Source organism: Ursus arctos, unplaced genomic scaffold (assembly GCF_023065955.2).
Source record: "Ursus arctos isolate Adak ecotype North America unplaced genomic scaffold, UrsArc2.0 scaffold_22, whole genome shotgun sequence".
Taxonomy (NCBI): domain Eukaryota; kingdom Metazoa; phylum Chordata; class Mammalia; order Carnivora; family Ursidae; genus Ursus; species Ursus arctos.
In genome coordinates, this window is record NW_026622897.1 from 38,774,097 (window position 1) to 38,789,322 (window position 15,226).

General features: G+C 39.5%; 1 protein-coding gene across 9 annotated transcripts in view; it reads left to right on the plus strand.

Moving 5' to 3' along the window:
* The first annotated feature begins 2,890 nt into the window (after positions 1–2,890).
* The window catches only part of ARHGAP42 (Rho GTPase activating protein 42), a 317,870-nt gene continuing 305,534 nt past the window's right edge, over positions 2,891–15,226 (plus strand). For 5 of the 9 annotated variants that reach the window (XM_048217117.2, XM_048217119.2, XM_057317032.1 and 2 more), the window contains exon 1: positions 2,910–3,581. In XM_048217117.2, the coding sequence (XP_048073074.1) occupies positions 3,428–3,581 (154 nt within the window). In that variant the 5' untranslated portion in view covers positions 2,910–3,427. Of the gene's footprint in view, positions 3,582–15,226 lie in introns of all 9 variants that reach the window. The other 4 variants (XM_048217116.2, XM_057317034.1, XM_048217115.2 and 1 more) reach the window with 3 other exon arrangements.

A 15,226-nucleotide genomic window follows, 5' to 3' on the forward strand; every position in this document is an offset into this window, starting at 1 on the left:
ATAAAATAGGAAAACTGTTATGCTATAATAAAAGTTATGTGAATGTGGTGTCTGTCTCTCCCAAAATTTCTTATTGTACTATATACCCTTACACACCCTTCTTCTTGTAATGATGTGAAATGATGAAATCCCCACCTAATGAAATGAAGTGAGGTGTATGATGTAAGCATTGTGACATAGCATTAGATTACCCTTGACCTTCTGATGATATGTCAGAAGGAGAATTATCTGCTTCTGTACTGCAGTTGACCATGGATAACTGAAACCATGGAAAGTTAAACTATAAATAAGAGGGGACTTCCGTAATAATAACCCAACAGTAACACGTATTGAGTATATATTAAGCACCAGGTTTAAGTGCCAAACAGCACTGAGGTCAAGAAAAAAGAAAAAAGTTTTAGGCAGATTTACAAATATTATATATTAGCTTACTATCCCCAACTCACTATTTTGCTCTTTAAAATAAACAAAGCCCCACATATCCCATTTACTTCAGAATTAAGAAAACAAACAGAGACACACCTCTGTGCCAGAAACCATGCCAAAGAGTGTGTCAGCCAATAATATTTATGAAACTCACCATGCAGCTGACAGGCCCACATATTATGAAGTGGAAATTTTCAGAGAGAGTACATTCCAATCCAATAAAATTTTCTATGAAAAAAAGCTTGCAGGTATAGACACTCTTTTATTTAGAAAGTCTATTCTCTTAGAAAGAATCTGCTTCGATTATAATGGCGGGGAAAATAATACCTAAAAACAACAGTTCAAAACTGATGGTAAATTCACCTCAAAGCAAAACCATTTCTTTGCTTGGTTGATGTGGCATAAGAGAAAGCCTGACTAGCAGGTATAATTAAAGTATGAATCACAGGGGTAAGTCATGAGTAACCCTGAGAGCACCTATAGGAAAAAAAGTCCATCATACTAAATTTCAGAGACTAAAGGATGAGGAATAGGAGGAAAAATCCTAATTCTATGTAAATGCAATTATGGGCCTGATTGGAAACACTGATAATGGCATTGGGGCATTATCGGTCCAGCATCTGTGTAAGGCTCTATAACACAGCATAGTCCACTTCATGTATTAGAGGTACTCATTCTCAGTGTTTTTTATTCTGAAAATTGCTTGAGGCCAAGTACTATGCTTTGCTTTGTTTATTTCTCCATATAAATTACTTCTCTACTCAGACCCTAATAATGTAGACAGTAGGCATAAAACATGCAATTACACACTTGAATGGGTAAATGATAACCCATATCTTAGAGTCTAGAATAATTCTGTCCTGACATTTAAGACTTTAAAAAAAAACGAAAATTTACATCCAACATATTAAATGCTACTTATCAAGGACTGTTGATACATTTTTAAAGACTTAATCACAGGATTTTTATTTAATAAAAAACAGGAAAAGATTGTTATATTTTATCCTATTTCATATCTCAGCAGTTGGCATTGGATTTAGTTGCTTGGAACAGCAATATGGCAAAAGTTGAAAGAAAACTATTTGTTTGGCCTGACTTGTTTTTTTGTCTTTCAGGCTGTGTGATGAATAGATATAAAATCACCTCAGGTGAAAAACAGCTCTACTGCTGCTTGGGTCACTCCCTTGTTTGAAAAATAGCATTATTGCCCCCCATCCCACCCCACCTACCCAAATGAGGAGTATTTAACTCACAGACTTAGATTAGATGCTGGAGTTAAAGTGACTCTAATAATGATTGGAGATTCTGCACTATTTAGAGGTATAATGATACAAACATGGGTGGAGGGTTTTAAGTCCAATTTCCTTGGCTCAGAAGAATTTAAATCAAAGCCATCAAATATATTTTTTACATCATCTTAGTTCAAGTTTTATGTGCTATTTTTAATGTTCACGTGTACTTCTTTAAAAATTCTTTTGAAACTGAAAGTCTTGACAGTCTCTGAAACTTAATTGGGAAAAATGTAAAGCACATTAATGGAATTTTTCCCATGATCTGTAGAAGAGTTTTTTTTTTTTTTTTAACAGATGGTTCAAATGGACAAAGCAATGAAAACACAGAAATTAAAAGCAGATCCTTAAGAAAAATAACTGAGTTCTCAGGAATACTATAGATGATGGTAAGGCAGCGCTTTCTTTTGCTGTCAACGTTTGGAGAGAACAGAAATTTATTAGGTGATCGTCTATCAGAGAAGGGTAAGTGACTCTTGGTAGGAATTAACTATTCATTTGGACCTCCTGCCAATTTCAACAATTTGAAAATCCTCATGCTTGTAAGATAATTCCTTCCAGGTGCCAATAAAATATACAGTATTGTGATCTAGGTTTTCTTTTAGAAGTAGGAACACCTAAGTCCCAGGTGCGTAGTTCGGGGGATGCGAATGACCTAAAATCTTCCCATTTTCGCAACAACTTGGAAAAACAACAAACATCCCAAGGCCTATGAAAGCTTTTCATTTTCAGTATAAAAACTCCGACTTTCTTGGATCAAGGAATTGAGCAGTGGGAAAGAGGCAGGAAAACTTTTCAACCTGGAATTTATAACATTCAGTGGAGACATGAAATCAAATCTAAACTAACGCTAGAAAGTAGCATCTTCCAACCAGACTTCAAAATGATTTTTCAAACTTCAAGGAAATTAACGTCGGTTTCTCTCCCAGACAATTTCTAGGGAGTGGATGGTGAGGAGGATGGGTAGGGGAGGTACGTTGGGAGTTTGAGATCCTTTTGGGGCGTGGAGGACCCCAAAGTGTCGCCAAGGGCTAGTCAGATCCAGGTGCTGGGGTGGAGACAGAGTTGACACCCCGGGCGAAGGCAGGAGCGCTACTGCGCCGCAGCCTCGCGCAGCCCAGGAGCCTGGCGCGGGCGGCTGGGTGGCGGTGGGAGGGTGACTGGGAGAAGGGGCGGGGTGGCTTGCGGTGGGAGTGCGACGGCAGGAGGAGGGTCTCCCAGGCCAGGCCCAATTTGCAAGCTCTCTGAGCCTGCGTCCGCCTAGGGGGAGGGCTTCCCTGGCCGGGCCCGAGCGGCTCAAAGCACCAACGACTGTCAAGAGAGTAGGAGAGTGGAGGTGCCGGAAGTGTCTGCGTGCCGTGAGATAACTTTCCTGCTCCGGCGGCGGCCCGGAGCCTCCACCGCCCCGGTGTTCGCAGCGACGATGCGCCCTGATGACAACGACCTGAGCGGACTCGCGCCCCGGCCCACCGCCAGAGTCTGCACACTCCTCGCCGCAGGAGAAGACGACTGAGCCCAGAGGCGTCCGCGCGCGGCGGGAGCCCTGTGCTGGCAGCGCGGCGCTCGGGGCCCATTTCCTTTGCCTGGTCCTCTAACGTCTTTGCTAGTTTCCCGCGGTCGCGGGTCCTCAGGCCCGGCCGCGGTCGCCGGCTGTTCCCGCCCTCGCCGCCCGCCAGGACGTGCCCCCGGTGGCCGCTGGTAGAGTCTGTGCCATGGGGCTGCCTACTCTGGAGTTCAGCGATTCCTACTTGGACAGCCCGGATTTCAGGGAGCGCCTGCAGTGTCACGAGATTGAATTGGAGCGAACCAACAAGTTCATCAAAGAGCTCATTAAGGACGGCTCTCTGCTTATTGGGGCGCTGAGGAGTAAGTGGAGCTGGCAGGGGCGGGTGGAGAAGGCGCAGGGATGTGGCGACTTCCCGCGGGGTGCGGATCTGAGGGGTGGGATGGAGGACTCGGGGCTTCTTTTGTTTGAATGGGTTTGGGACAAAAGCTGAAGAGCTCCCCTGCTGGTGGCCAACAAAGTTTGTGCTTAGGTGTTCCTTTTCTTGTATACTTTAATGTCTACAGAGAAGGGGAAGTTGGTCCACTGGACCGAGGAGTAGATCCTGAGGAAAGTTGTTCAAAGTCATCTTTTTTTATAACGCTCCTGAAAAATGTTGGAGACTATTGGTCCTTTTTTGTTGGTTTGTTTGTAATTTTATTGTGCCTAGTTTGAACACTTTTTAAAAAGGTCCTTAGGAGGGATTCTAGAGTTTGGCTTAAGGATAAAATGAAGCTAGTTTGTTTAGTGATACTCAAAATAATTAATTTCTTACGTGTATCAGTGGCTCTTCACTGGGCACAAATAGATCATTGAATTGGCTGCTTAAAAAATGTAATTTCGCAGTTTTGCCATTTAGTAGGATGATCGAGATGATCGAAGACAGCCTGGCACCAGTGGATTTAATCTCGTTACAGTGTTTTTTGTGCGTCTCAATTTTTGGTTCGTATTGTAAATCTGATGTTGGTCGAGTCATTGGGGATGAGGGTTCAGTGATTAAAGGCCAACTAGAATTTCTGATGATTATTTAAGTAAAAAATCCCTTAGGGATTTTTCCCGCTTCCTTTCCCGAGCCGATTTTCTTTACTTCCTCCTGAATCTGCTGGATCTTCACTTCCAAGTACTGAGACCTAGGAGAGTCTTAGTAAAAGAAACTCGAGTTTCGCTTTAAGAAAATGGAGTGATCTGCCTTAGGCTTAGGTCATGATTCCGGAGTCCTGGGATCCAGCCCTGCACGGGGCTCCTTGCTCTGTGGGGAGCCTGCTTCTCCCTCTGCTCCTCCCCCATCCCCGCTCGTTCTCTCTCTCTGACAAATAAATAAATAAAATTAAAATAAATAAATAAATAAAATAAAAAAGAAAAGGAACTGGAGTGATTTAACGGGTAAGGTTTAACTTGTTATCTTTTCCTGGACGTATTTGCATCTTATTGGAGGCTTCTGAAAGTTTTAGCTACTGAAATGAAGCCCTGGACTCTGGCCTCTAATGGTTGGGTGAGTGAGGTATTTTCATTGCACGGAGAGCCTTGGAGCACCTAGAAATCCCCAGGGCAAATGTAGTAGAACCGTCATTGAGTGTATAATTGGAAGGTCAGTAACAATGTCATGGGGATGTTTGTGCCTGAAACTGAGACATTAGCATCTGATCTGTATTTTGAAGCATGTATTAATGGTCTTAGAATTAGTGTGCTCTTAAATCCTTTTTTAACCATCCCCAATGCTAAAACATTTACTTATTACTTGTGTTACTTAACTAGGAGAAAATATGTTTTATGCCTACTTTCACTTAATTTCTGAATTTGAGGTTAGTACTGATAACAGTATTTACCAATTTGTGAAAAAATAATTTATCTGCAGTTCTTTTCATTCTGTGCATACACAAATGTGAACTCTCCTTCTTTCTGGTTTGCAGTTTCTGGTTGAGGTCTTAGGACTGGCCTCTGCGTTTTAGCCTCTTCCATGTTTCCCCATCTCAGAGTGCTAAATGCCAAGCTGCCTCTTGTGGAGCTGCCAGCTGTTCTACAAGTGCCATTTTCTCTTCACTCTGCTGAGGATATCAATTTTAGTGTTTCAGAAGTTGAAAACACTTCCATAGATGTGATAAAAGCCCTGAAATACATATTATTTTACTAGTGAGATTATGTACTTTATTATGATTTTTTAATCTAGTCTTGCAAAAATCAGGTGATTCCCATCCTGATAAGTTTGTTCTTGCGAATGTAGAGTGAAGAAATCTTGAGAGTGTAAGTTCCTTGAACATACAGAACCTGTCTCATTAATTTGGTCTTACATACTTAAATAAACAACGTGCTATCTTTCTAGGATTCTTAGGTTTGTGACAAGAGTGCATTATTTTAACGTTTGATCATTATTTATCTCATTAGGGAAGGAAAATGTATTATCCTTATTGAAAGAATTCCCAGCATCAGTTGCCAAATAAAGATTTGGAGCAGAGGAACTCTTGAAGTCACATGATGGCACTGCTTTTTTCCCACCAAGCCACCTTATGTCCCTTGGGGAGGATGCACTGAGGCTAGGCTGCAAGTGGCTAACTGTGGGCCCTCCGAAGTTGCTCAGCTAGGATAAGAGTGTGCCTAAAGGACTTTGAAGCCTGCTTTTAGTTCTATCCCAGATCCACCAAGAAGCCTTCACCTTCCCTAACTTTATGCCTTTCCATTTTCGGTACCTACTGATTCAGTAAATGTATCCATTATTCAGTTCACTTTTATTTTTTGCACTTTGCTGTTATTTTCATTAATAATTAATGGTTTCTTAATATAGCCTTCCTGAAAGGACAATCATCATGCATTTCTAAGCATCTTATATTATTTCCATTCTAGTTCATAGCTTTTCTGGTGAGAATTTTGGCATGTACTCTTGGCTAATACATGCATAACTGTTTCAGTAGGAGTCACAAATGCTCTTTGATTTTTACTTCAGGATGTAGGTGAGAATTAATGAAAAGGCAACCACACTGATGGTAGGCTGGGCATATTAGGAGAGGCTGGTAGGTACCACTCAATGTCAGTTACAGGAAGTTTTGTCATTTACAGAGCCCTAATAGAAAAATCTCAATAGGAGAGTATCATCAATTACAGGCCTCAACAGGGAAAGATGTGCATTGCATTTCTGACAAGAAATCAACTACCCCTGCAACTTATCCAATGAGAAACCATCATCACTCTGAACTCTTACTTTTCAGTGGGGACTTTTATTCAAAACAACCCCTCTTAACTTCCTCTTTCTTCTCCATAAAATAGCATTGCTTTTTGTTTTTTGGACTTAACTATGGTTTTGCAGTAGCTTGCTTATCCAGGATTGCATTCCCTGTTACTCCCAAATAAATCCATTTTTGCTGGTGAAACTGATGGCAGTTTTATTTTTAAGGTTAATAGTTTCTTTAGGAGAGTGTTTGGAAGGGTCCTTAAAAAGGAAAACCTTGACTAGATTATTTCAATTTTAAATAATATAAGTAAGATACTTAACATTTTTAAAATGAATTATTGTGCATCCATAATCTGAGAAAATAGATGACAGCTCATTAAGTGGATTGACATAGACCCGAATTTAAATTCTGGTGCTGGCAAATGCTGTGTGATAACCTCTCTGGGTCCTACCTTTCCTATAAAAGGAGGGAAGATCTATAAAAATCTCACCACTAGGATTATTTGTTCATTTTGTTACAATGCTGTATAGACATTTGGTGAGCAATATTTGAGAATATCTGATACTGGAGAATCAGGTTTTAGTTCATGCTGTGACTCAAAATCCTCTCCCTTTTTCATCAAATGTTATTCTATGAACTTTGTTCCTTTAACAGGTATCTTAAAATTTTAGTTGTGAAATCATACGCTGTTTTTGCTTATTGATTTTCTTCTTTTATATATCATATTCAAAGAAACGCCTCAAAATGGCTTTCTCCTATAATTCCTCCTTTACATTCTCTTTTCTTTATTCTCTATACTTTTGAAAATTTAAATAGAGTGTTGTCCTTGCAAGAATAGACTTCCCTGGGGTGCCTGGGTAGCTCAGTCCTTAAGCGGTTAAGCATCTGCCTTCGGCTCAGATCATGATCCTGGGGTCCTGGGATCAAGCCCCATGTGTCATGCTCCCTGCTCAGTGGGGAGTCTGCTTCTCCCTATCCCTTTGCCCCCACTGCCCACTTATGCCGTCTCTCTCAAATATATAAATAAAGTCTTAAAAAAATAGATTTCTTTTCCTCCCAAAAGCAAAAAAGAGAAAAAAGGAATAGACAGAAATAGAATTGTAGTCGTTTAGTTGAATTATTGGGTGGGGAGAGCATATCAACATTTTTTCTTCTATCCTGCCCTTTGGCATTTTGTTGCCTTTCTTCCCTTCCTTCCTTCCTCCCTTCCTTCCTCCCTCCCTCCCTCCCTCCCTCCCTCCCTCCCTCCCTTTCTTTCTTTCTTTCTTTCTTTCTTTCTTGATTTTCTTTTCCTTCCTTCCTTCCTTCCTTCCTTCCTTCCTTCCTTCCTTCCTTCCTTCCTTTTTTTCCTACCTTCCTTCCTCCCTCCTCTCTATCTCTCTCTCTCTCTCTCTCTCTTTCTTCTTTCCTTCCCCTTCTTCTTCCTTTCTTTCCATTAAGTTTTTAATTTTGATTACAGTATAGTTAACATATAGTGTTAGTTTCAGGTGTACAATATAGTGAGTGATTCAACAATTCCATATGTTACTCAGTGCCTATTGTGGTAAGTGCCCTCTTTAATCCCCATCACCTATTTTACCCATCCTTCCCCCCCCCCCCTTCCTCCTGGTAGCCATTAGTTTTTTCTCTGTAGTTAAGAGTCTGGTTCTTGGCTTATCTCTCTCTCTCTTTTGGGAGGGGGAGATGTGGTATATATACACAATGGAATATTATTTAGCTATAAAAAATGAAATCTTGCCATTTCCAACAACATGGATAGAGCTAGAGAATATAAAGCAAAGTGAAATAAATCAGTCAGAGAAAGACAACTATCCTATGATTTCATTCATGTGGAATCTAAGAAACAAAACAAACAATTTAAGAAACAAAACAGACTTCTTTCTTATTAGTAGTGCTTCCTCTCAGGGGCGCCTGGGTGGCACAGCGGTTAAGCGTCTGCCTTCGGCTCAGGGCGTGATCCCGGCGTTCTGGGATCGAGTCCCACATCAGGCTCCTCCGCTATGAGCCTGCTTCTTCCTCTCCCACTCCTCCTGCCTGTGTTCCCTCTCTCGCTGGCTGTCTCTATCTCTGTCGAATAAATAAATAAAATCTTTAAAAAAAAAAAAAAAGTAGTGCTTCCTCTCATTGCCTTAAGGTGAAATTGGCCAGCTGTCTTTTCTGCATTTAGGATAATGTTTCTCAAACCTGTGTGTCTAGTCTTCTTTTAGAGGGAAAAAAAGTTAGTGGACTCTAATATAGATTCAATTATTTATTAGGGTAGTTAAATATATATAAGCATGAAACTAATTCTTGTGCTTAGTCATACAATCTTAAAAGCAAATCAACTTATGAATTAAATACAAATAATACTGTGACACCAGTTAAAAAAAACTCGTCAACTACATTTAGTTGATCTAATGGATGATGATAATTTTACTGAAAGGAAATTTCCTCTCATATAAAGACTGTTGATAATATCTTGTGTGTTGATGATTCATTTTCTCTTTGCTTTTCCAAGTTGGAACTATAGTTCTTCAAAACTGCTTGCCCCGATGATGGCCTTCTCTCTATCACATACTATTTATTTATTGGTCATAGTGCCTCTGCTCACAATGCAGTAGTTCCATGCACTAGTAATCCATGACACAACTAAGGGCGCCTATTTGAGTGGGAGAGGTTAGTTGCTCCTAAGTTTAGTTGTAGAATATGCAGTTAATTAAGAATTAAGGACATTAGCAAGAGGGAAGCACATAATTACGTGTGTCTACTGCCCTCAGTGTTCCCAGAGTTGTTTGAAGTACTGAGTACTATGGTACACTTGTGATCTGGGGATTATTGTAAAAGAAAACCTGAGATGCAAAGGCTACATTGAGATATTGTAAAAAGGGTGAGGGATACCTGCCTTCCATTTGCTGTGTTTCTCAAACTCACCTTAGCCTGATTTCACTTGTTTTTTCACTTTAAGCCAGTCTCTATTTTGTGTGTATGCTCTGGGCCCACTTTACTACTAGAGTTTTTGGTGACACAGAGAAGGAATTAAATAAAAGGAAAAAGACAATTTTAAGAAGCTTGAGACTTTCCGTAGTTATTGTGCTATTTAATTGGTCATCCTTCAGCTTTTAGTGAAAATTGCTATTGTTTTAGGCCATTTTTTGTATTATATTTGCACCTAGGTTTAAATGGAACTCATTGCAGAGTCTTGTTTACCCTGCAAGAGCTGCTCCACTGCTGGTTATTCCACTAAGGCTGTTTTGCCTGTGTAGCTGGGCAGTCTAATCAAAGGTATGGATGTGTAACTACTTCAACCATTCATTTGGTTCTTAAGTCATTAGAACCAGAGTTAAACGAGCAGAAGTAACTGTATCTTTCAAATGACCTGTAATTAATTTTAGCAACTGGTAGATTAGGAATGTGGTGCTTTAAGGTTCTGCTTCAGAGATGTTGCAAGTAAAAGCATTACACTTCTGTTAATTGAAACAGCAGCCTTGGCACTTACCAAAGTGGAAGTAATTTGGGCTGGCTGAGTACTTCCATTTACGTCTCTGCAGGCTGTCAATATGAGCTTCATGCACACCCTTTTACATTGTCTTTATTTCTGTTGCCTTTCCTTTTTCAGCAGGGGCTGTCCTGTTAGAGGCCAGGGAACAAGTTAGTGGGAGAATGGGTTAGCAATAACCAGCTTTTACCCTGCTATCTCTGACAGTTATGATTGAGGTACTCTGAGAGTGAAGAAAACTCAGGTGACTACTGAAGTTTTAAGTCACCGAAAAGCTGCTTTAACAGACATCCTTTGAATTATTAATTTAGAGTACAATGTTCATTTTGTTGATGATATGTGAGCATGACTCAAACTATAAACAAAAAAATAATACAGCTAACATTCAGTATTACTTTGGTGTGAGGGCAATTTTATTTAAGTAATGTATACCTAGAGAATGGCAAATCTTTCATTTAGATTTATAAAGAGAAATACTAGTTTAAAAAATTCATACCAGTAAGCCACATTTGGTAAATATGCAACAATGAAATGTTTATTATGGACAGATAAGAAAGGGTGAAGGAAAGGGGGTTTATTTTGTCTTGAATCTTTTTCCTGAAAACTGTTTCTTGCCAGAGCTATGATTGCCACCTTTTCTGACTCTAGCCATCCCTGCTGTCCAGATCGTAATTTCCACTCATCTCAGCCTTCTAGGCAGGTGCCAGCCCCTCTGTGGCTCCACCTGCCACCCACCAGTTTCAGCTGGCAGCTCTCCCAGCCTTCCTTTTTCTTCCAGCCTGCTGAACCTCTGCCCAGCATCTAATAATCCTTACAGTGTAGTCCCAATGGATCTGGCCTCATCAACCAAGAACTTGCTACCTGCTTCTTGCTGACTTCCATCCTGAAAATTAAAACCATTTGCTAAGCACCTTGCTGACTAGTGTATGGAATCTGTGCTTCATCTTTTGAAGCTGCCTTAGTCTGAGTTGTAATGGCCAGTTTTTGTATAAGTATAGAAATTTACATAATATTTGTAAATCTTAATGGCCCTTGAAAGTAAAGGAAAAGGGACAGGATGATAACAGGACGGTCATTACAAATATAATTATATTAATAGTTTTGTCTTTGGCTAGGTGATCTTAAACTTTGGCCTGGATATTTCTGGTAATGTGGATCCTTCTCTATAAGATTATATCTAACTGGGAGGTTTGTTTAATTAGAATACATCATAGTTCATATCTGCAGTATTCTGATTTTATTACCAAGAATCTAGTTGTAACATTGAAGGAAGTGTTCTGGCAAAACACACGTGTACATTACTCTGTGAGGACTGTGATTTGCCTCAGCAAAAGTGAATTGTGGAATAGTAAGGTTACTTACAGTAGCTGATAATCCGCCAGTTTTTTCAACCTTTTTCCTTTCTTACAGAGTTATGAATGGATAAAAGAAGAAAAATAAGTGCTAATTTTCCTGGGATTTTTAATTTGACAGTAATTCTTTTAATTATAATTTTTGCATGGAACCTGGTGGGAAAAGGCTAAAGTAAGACTAATGAATTCTTTGTAGATTATTTTATATTAATTATGAGAGACTTTTCAGTTCCAGTTTTTAGATTCTATGATAAAAGTCTCCATTCCTAATGGCATTTAAAAAATGCCCAAACAACGTTTTGTATGTTGTTGGTTTATCTGATTTGGGTGAATATCAGGTATGATGGGGAATGTTTTGTATTTTGTGAAGGATATGGAAGCATCCTGGATTGGTTCTCAATGTCAGATGGTATGAAAAAAAAATTGGAAAAAACGCTGCATGTATATAACCTTGCTACATTAATAGTATTCTCCCTGAATCTTGGCTTTAGTCTGGGGAAAAGTGGGTAGACACACTATGCCCCATTTCATTTGGAAGTCAGACATATTTCTCAGTAGTGGAATTTCTATATTTCCTTATGCAAATCGAAAAAGCCATACTGCCTGATAGTTTATGAAAGGGATGCCAAATAGTATTCCCTCGTGTGTAAACATATATTGGAGCTTATTCAGATGAAAGTTATCCAGCTTCAGTTTTCTCTTTAGTACACAGTAAAAGTGGTGATTTAATTTAGAAAACTGGTAGGTGATTATGTGTGGAAGAGTGTGATAAGCTGCTAATAGAAATGAGTATTCAGTATGTGTATTATCCCTTTCCAAATGGAAGCTATGTAAATTGATTTTACTTTACTTTGGTGAAAATTTTTTCTTCTTCATTTATTTAATTTCTTTATTCCTCACAATGTCCGAATGGAAGATGTGGCCCAAAAATGGGGATGGTGGGGGAGGGGTTGGTTGTGAGAGAGGTAAACAAGGAGAAACCAATTAAAATTTGTTGAGAAAAGAATTTAAATATTCTGGTTTTGGAACTTGTGTCAGGATTTGTGTATCTTCTATGAAAAAGTTACTGTGTGACACTAGAGAATCAAAATAAGAGACTAGCTTTCCAACTGTTGTAAAAGCCGTTGTGGAAAATTTGAGGGAGATGGTTCCTATTAAAAACTGTCAACATAAGAGATAACAAGGGGTGGCTTTTTTAGAGGCACACTATTTGGGGGGAAGATGTGGGAAAGCTGTGTACTCATGAAAAAATGATGTCAACATAGGAGGTAATAGGAAGGACTTTTAAATGCTTGTGTTGACTGCTTACCAATCCTGGTTTTCCTTAGGTGACCCTTTCTAACATTATTAATTATTACTTCCTCTGGATCCCACCCAGCTCCATCATTGCACCTTTTTTCCTAGTATGTGATGTTGCTGAATTCCTCTTCCATTTTCAATTTATTTCCTCTGTCCTGCTCTTAAATCTTGATGGTACACGAAGATTCCTTCTTAGCCCTTTTACTGTTTGATTTCCTTGTGTGATAACATGTCCTTCCGGACTCCAGCCCAACCTCATTTTCCTGAGCGCTGGATCTCATTGTTACCACAGCATATTACCACATAGATGTGCTTTAGGCATCTCAGACTCAGTGTGTCAGAACCAAGTTCTTCCTTGTTCTCCATCTTGTTCTCTTTGTGTTCTCATTTCTCTAGTCCGAATGCTTCTTAATTTTACTCTAGTTTTTCACTCTACCCAGATTAGGAAATTTGGTTAGTCCTGTAATTTTGTGCTCCCAGTTATCCTAAATTAGATTTTTTCTGCCTGCGTTTATGAAATAACATTTTTTTATTAGCTTAATACAACAAACATTTATTCTCTCATAGTCTGGAGGCCAGAAGTCCAAAATCAAGGTGTCACTAGGGCCATGCTCTGTAAAGGCTCTAGGGGAGGATTTTTCCTTGCCTCCTCTGGCTTCTGGTGTTGCCATCCCAAGATGTTCATTGGCTTGCATTGTGTCTCTCCAGTTCATGGCTCTGCAGTCACATGGTATACACTCTATATGTCTCTATTACATTTTACTTATTATTTCAAATATAAACTTCTAGGTGCCAAGGATATCTGTATTCTGTTCAGCTCTGACCACGCTGCGGATGCTCAGTGATTGCTGAACATCAACCAATTTACTAAGAAGAGTATTTGGGGGGAGGTTTTTGAATATTTGTCAGAATGAATGAGCCATGGAATGAGGATTACAAATTTGCTTTTTAATATTGTTACCTTCAGGCTTCATTGTAACTGCTCAGGCCTGGGCATACTGATTTTTAGGACTGGGTAATTCAGGGGGCAGCAGGCAGCAATGGGTGTTAGAATTTTATTCTAGTCCTGGTGCTGCTACCAACGAATGGCATTGGTATAAGCCACTTGTCTCAGAACCTATTTTTTTTTCATCAAAAATGGAATAACGTTCACTCTGTATTTCTTAGAGGATTTTCTTTGAGAGGAGAGGGGCAGAGGGAGAGGGAGAGAGAATCTTAAGCAGGCTCTACACCTAGTGTAGAGCCTGAGTCAGGGCTTGACCTTACAACTCTGAGGTCATGACCTGCACTGAAATCAGGAGTCAGACTCTTAACCAACTGAGCCACCCAGGCCCCCCAATTTCTTGTAGGATTTTTGTGTGGGCCATGGAAAGAATGCATGATATAAAAATGTAACATTATTTTCATTTGCTTTAGGCAGGATCATTGTGATCCTAATAATTTCAGTTTTTTTCCAAGACTACATTTAACATGTTCTTGTCAACATTATCATGTAGGAATGAGATTTTAAAAGTGGAAATGCTTTAATTGAATGTTAAAGCATGGGCTTATCTCCCCAGTTAAATCTGTTTGGAGGGAAATGATTGTAAGATGTGGTGTGGTTTTGGTTTAGCTTTTTTCTTTTAAACAAATAATTTACTATGATCTGGGAACCAAGAAAACTTTAGGGATTATGAACGGGCAATGTAGATGTTGAGACTTTATGACATACCTGCTGGTGCTTTATTTCTGGTGGCTCCGGTTGGTGGTCTTTAAAGTTACTTAAATGATGGTCACAACTTGCACTTCTCAGAATGAAACAGACAGCTGGGCAATTTCACAAAATAAAACAGGCCGAACTGCATATGAGAGATGTCTTTTTTTTCACATTGGTTTCTGTATGGAAGACGGATAGCTGCTTAGAAAAACACTTTCCTAGGTGTTTCTTTCTCTCTTTCTTTCTTTCTCTTTCTTTCTTTCTTTCTTTCTTTCTTTCTTTTTTTAATAATTTTTATTTTGTTATATTAGTCACCATACAGTACATCATTAGTTTTTGATGCAATGTTCCATGACTCATTGTTTGCGTATAACACCCAGTGCTCCATGCATTACGTGCCGTTCTTAATACCCATCACTGGCCTATACCAATCCCCCACCCCCCTCCCCTCTGAAGCCCTTAGTTGGTTTCCCAGAGTCCATAGTCTCTCGTGGTTCAATCCCCCTTCTGTTTAACCCCCCTTCATTCTTCCCTTCCTTCTCCTACCAATCTTCCTATTTCTTATGTTCCATAAATGAGTGAAACCATATGATAATTGTCTTTCTCTGCTTGTTTCCTAGGTATTTCTTATGCTGCACAGATGTTTTGTAAATGTAATTATGTTTGAGGTGAGATCATCCTAGTGGTTATTGGTGAGAAAAGAAAATGATGAGATTGGTAGGGCATTGCTGGAGCATCTTGGGGGCAGGGAATTATGGGAAAAAAAAGAATATTTCATTAGGAATTGAAGAGAAAGATTCAGTTGGCCAAGTGGGAAAATTGAAGTGAGCCTGTTAGCTAGTTGATTAAGGAAAGGTGGTATTATTGATTGGCGTCAGAATCACCAGGAGAGAATATTTGGGTGGTACCACAAGGACAAAACAGATTATTTAAAACAACAACAACAAAAGCTGTTTTTAAAGGGATCTATGAGTTTAAAGGG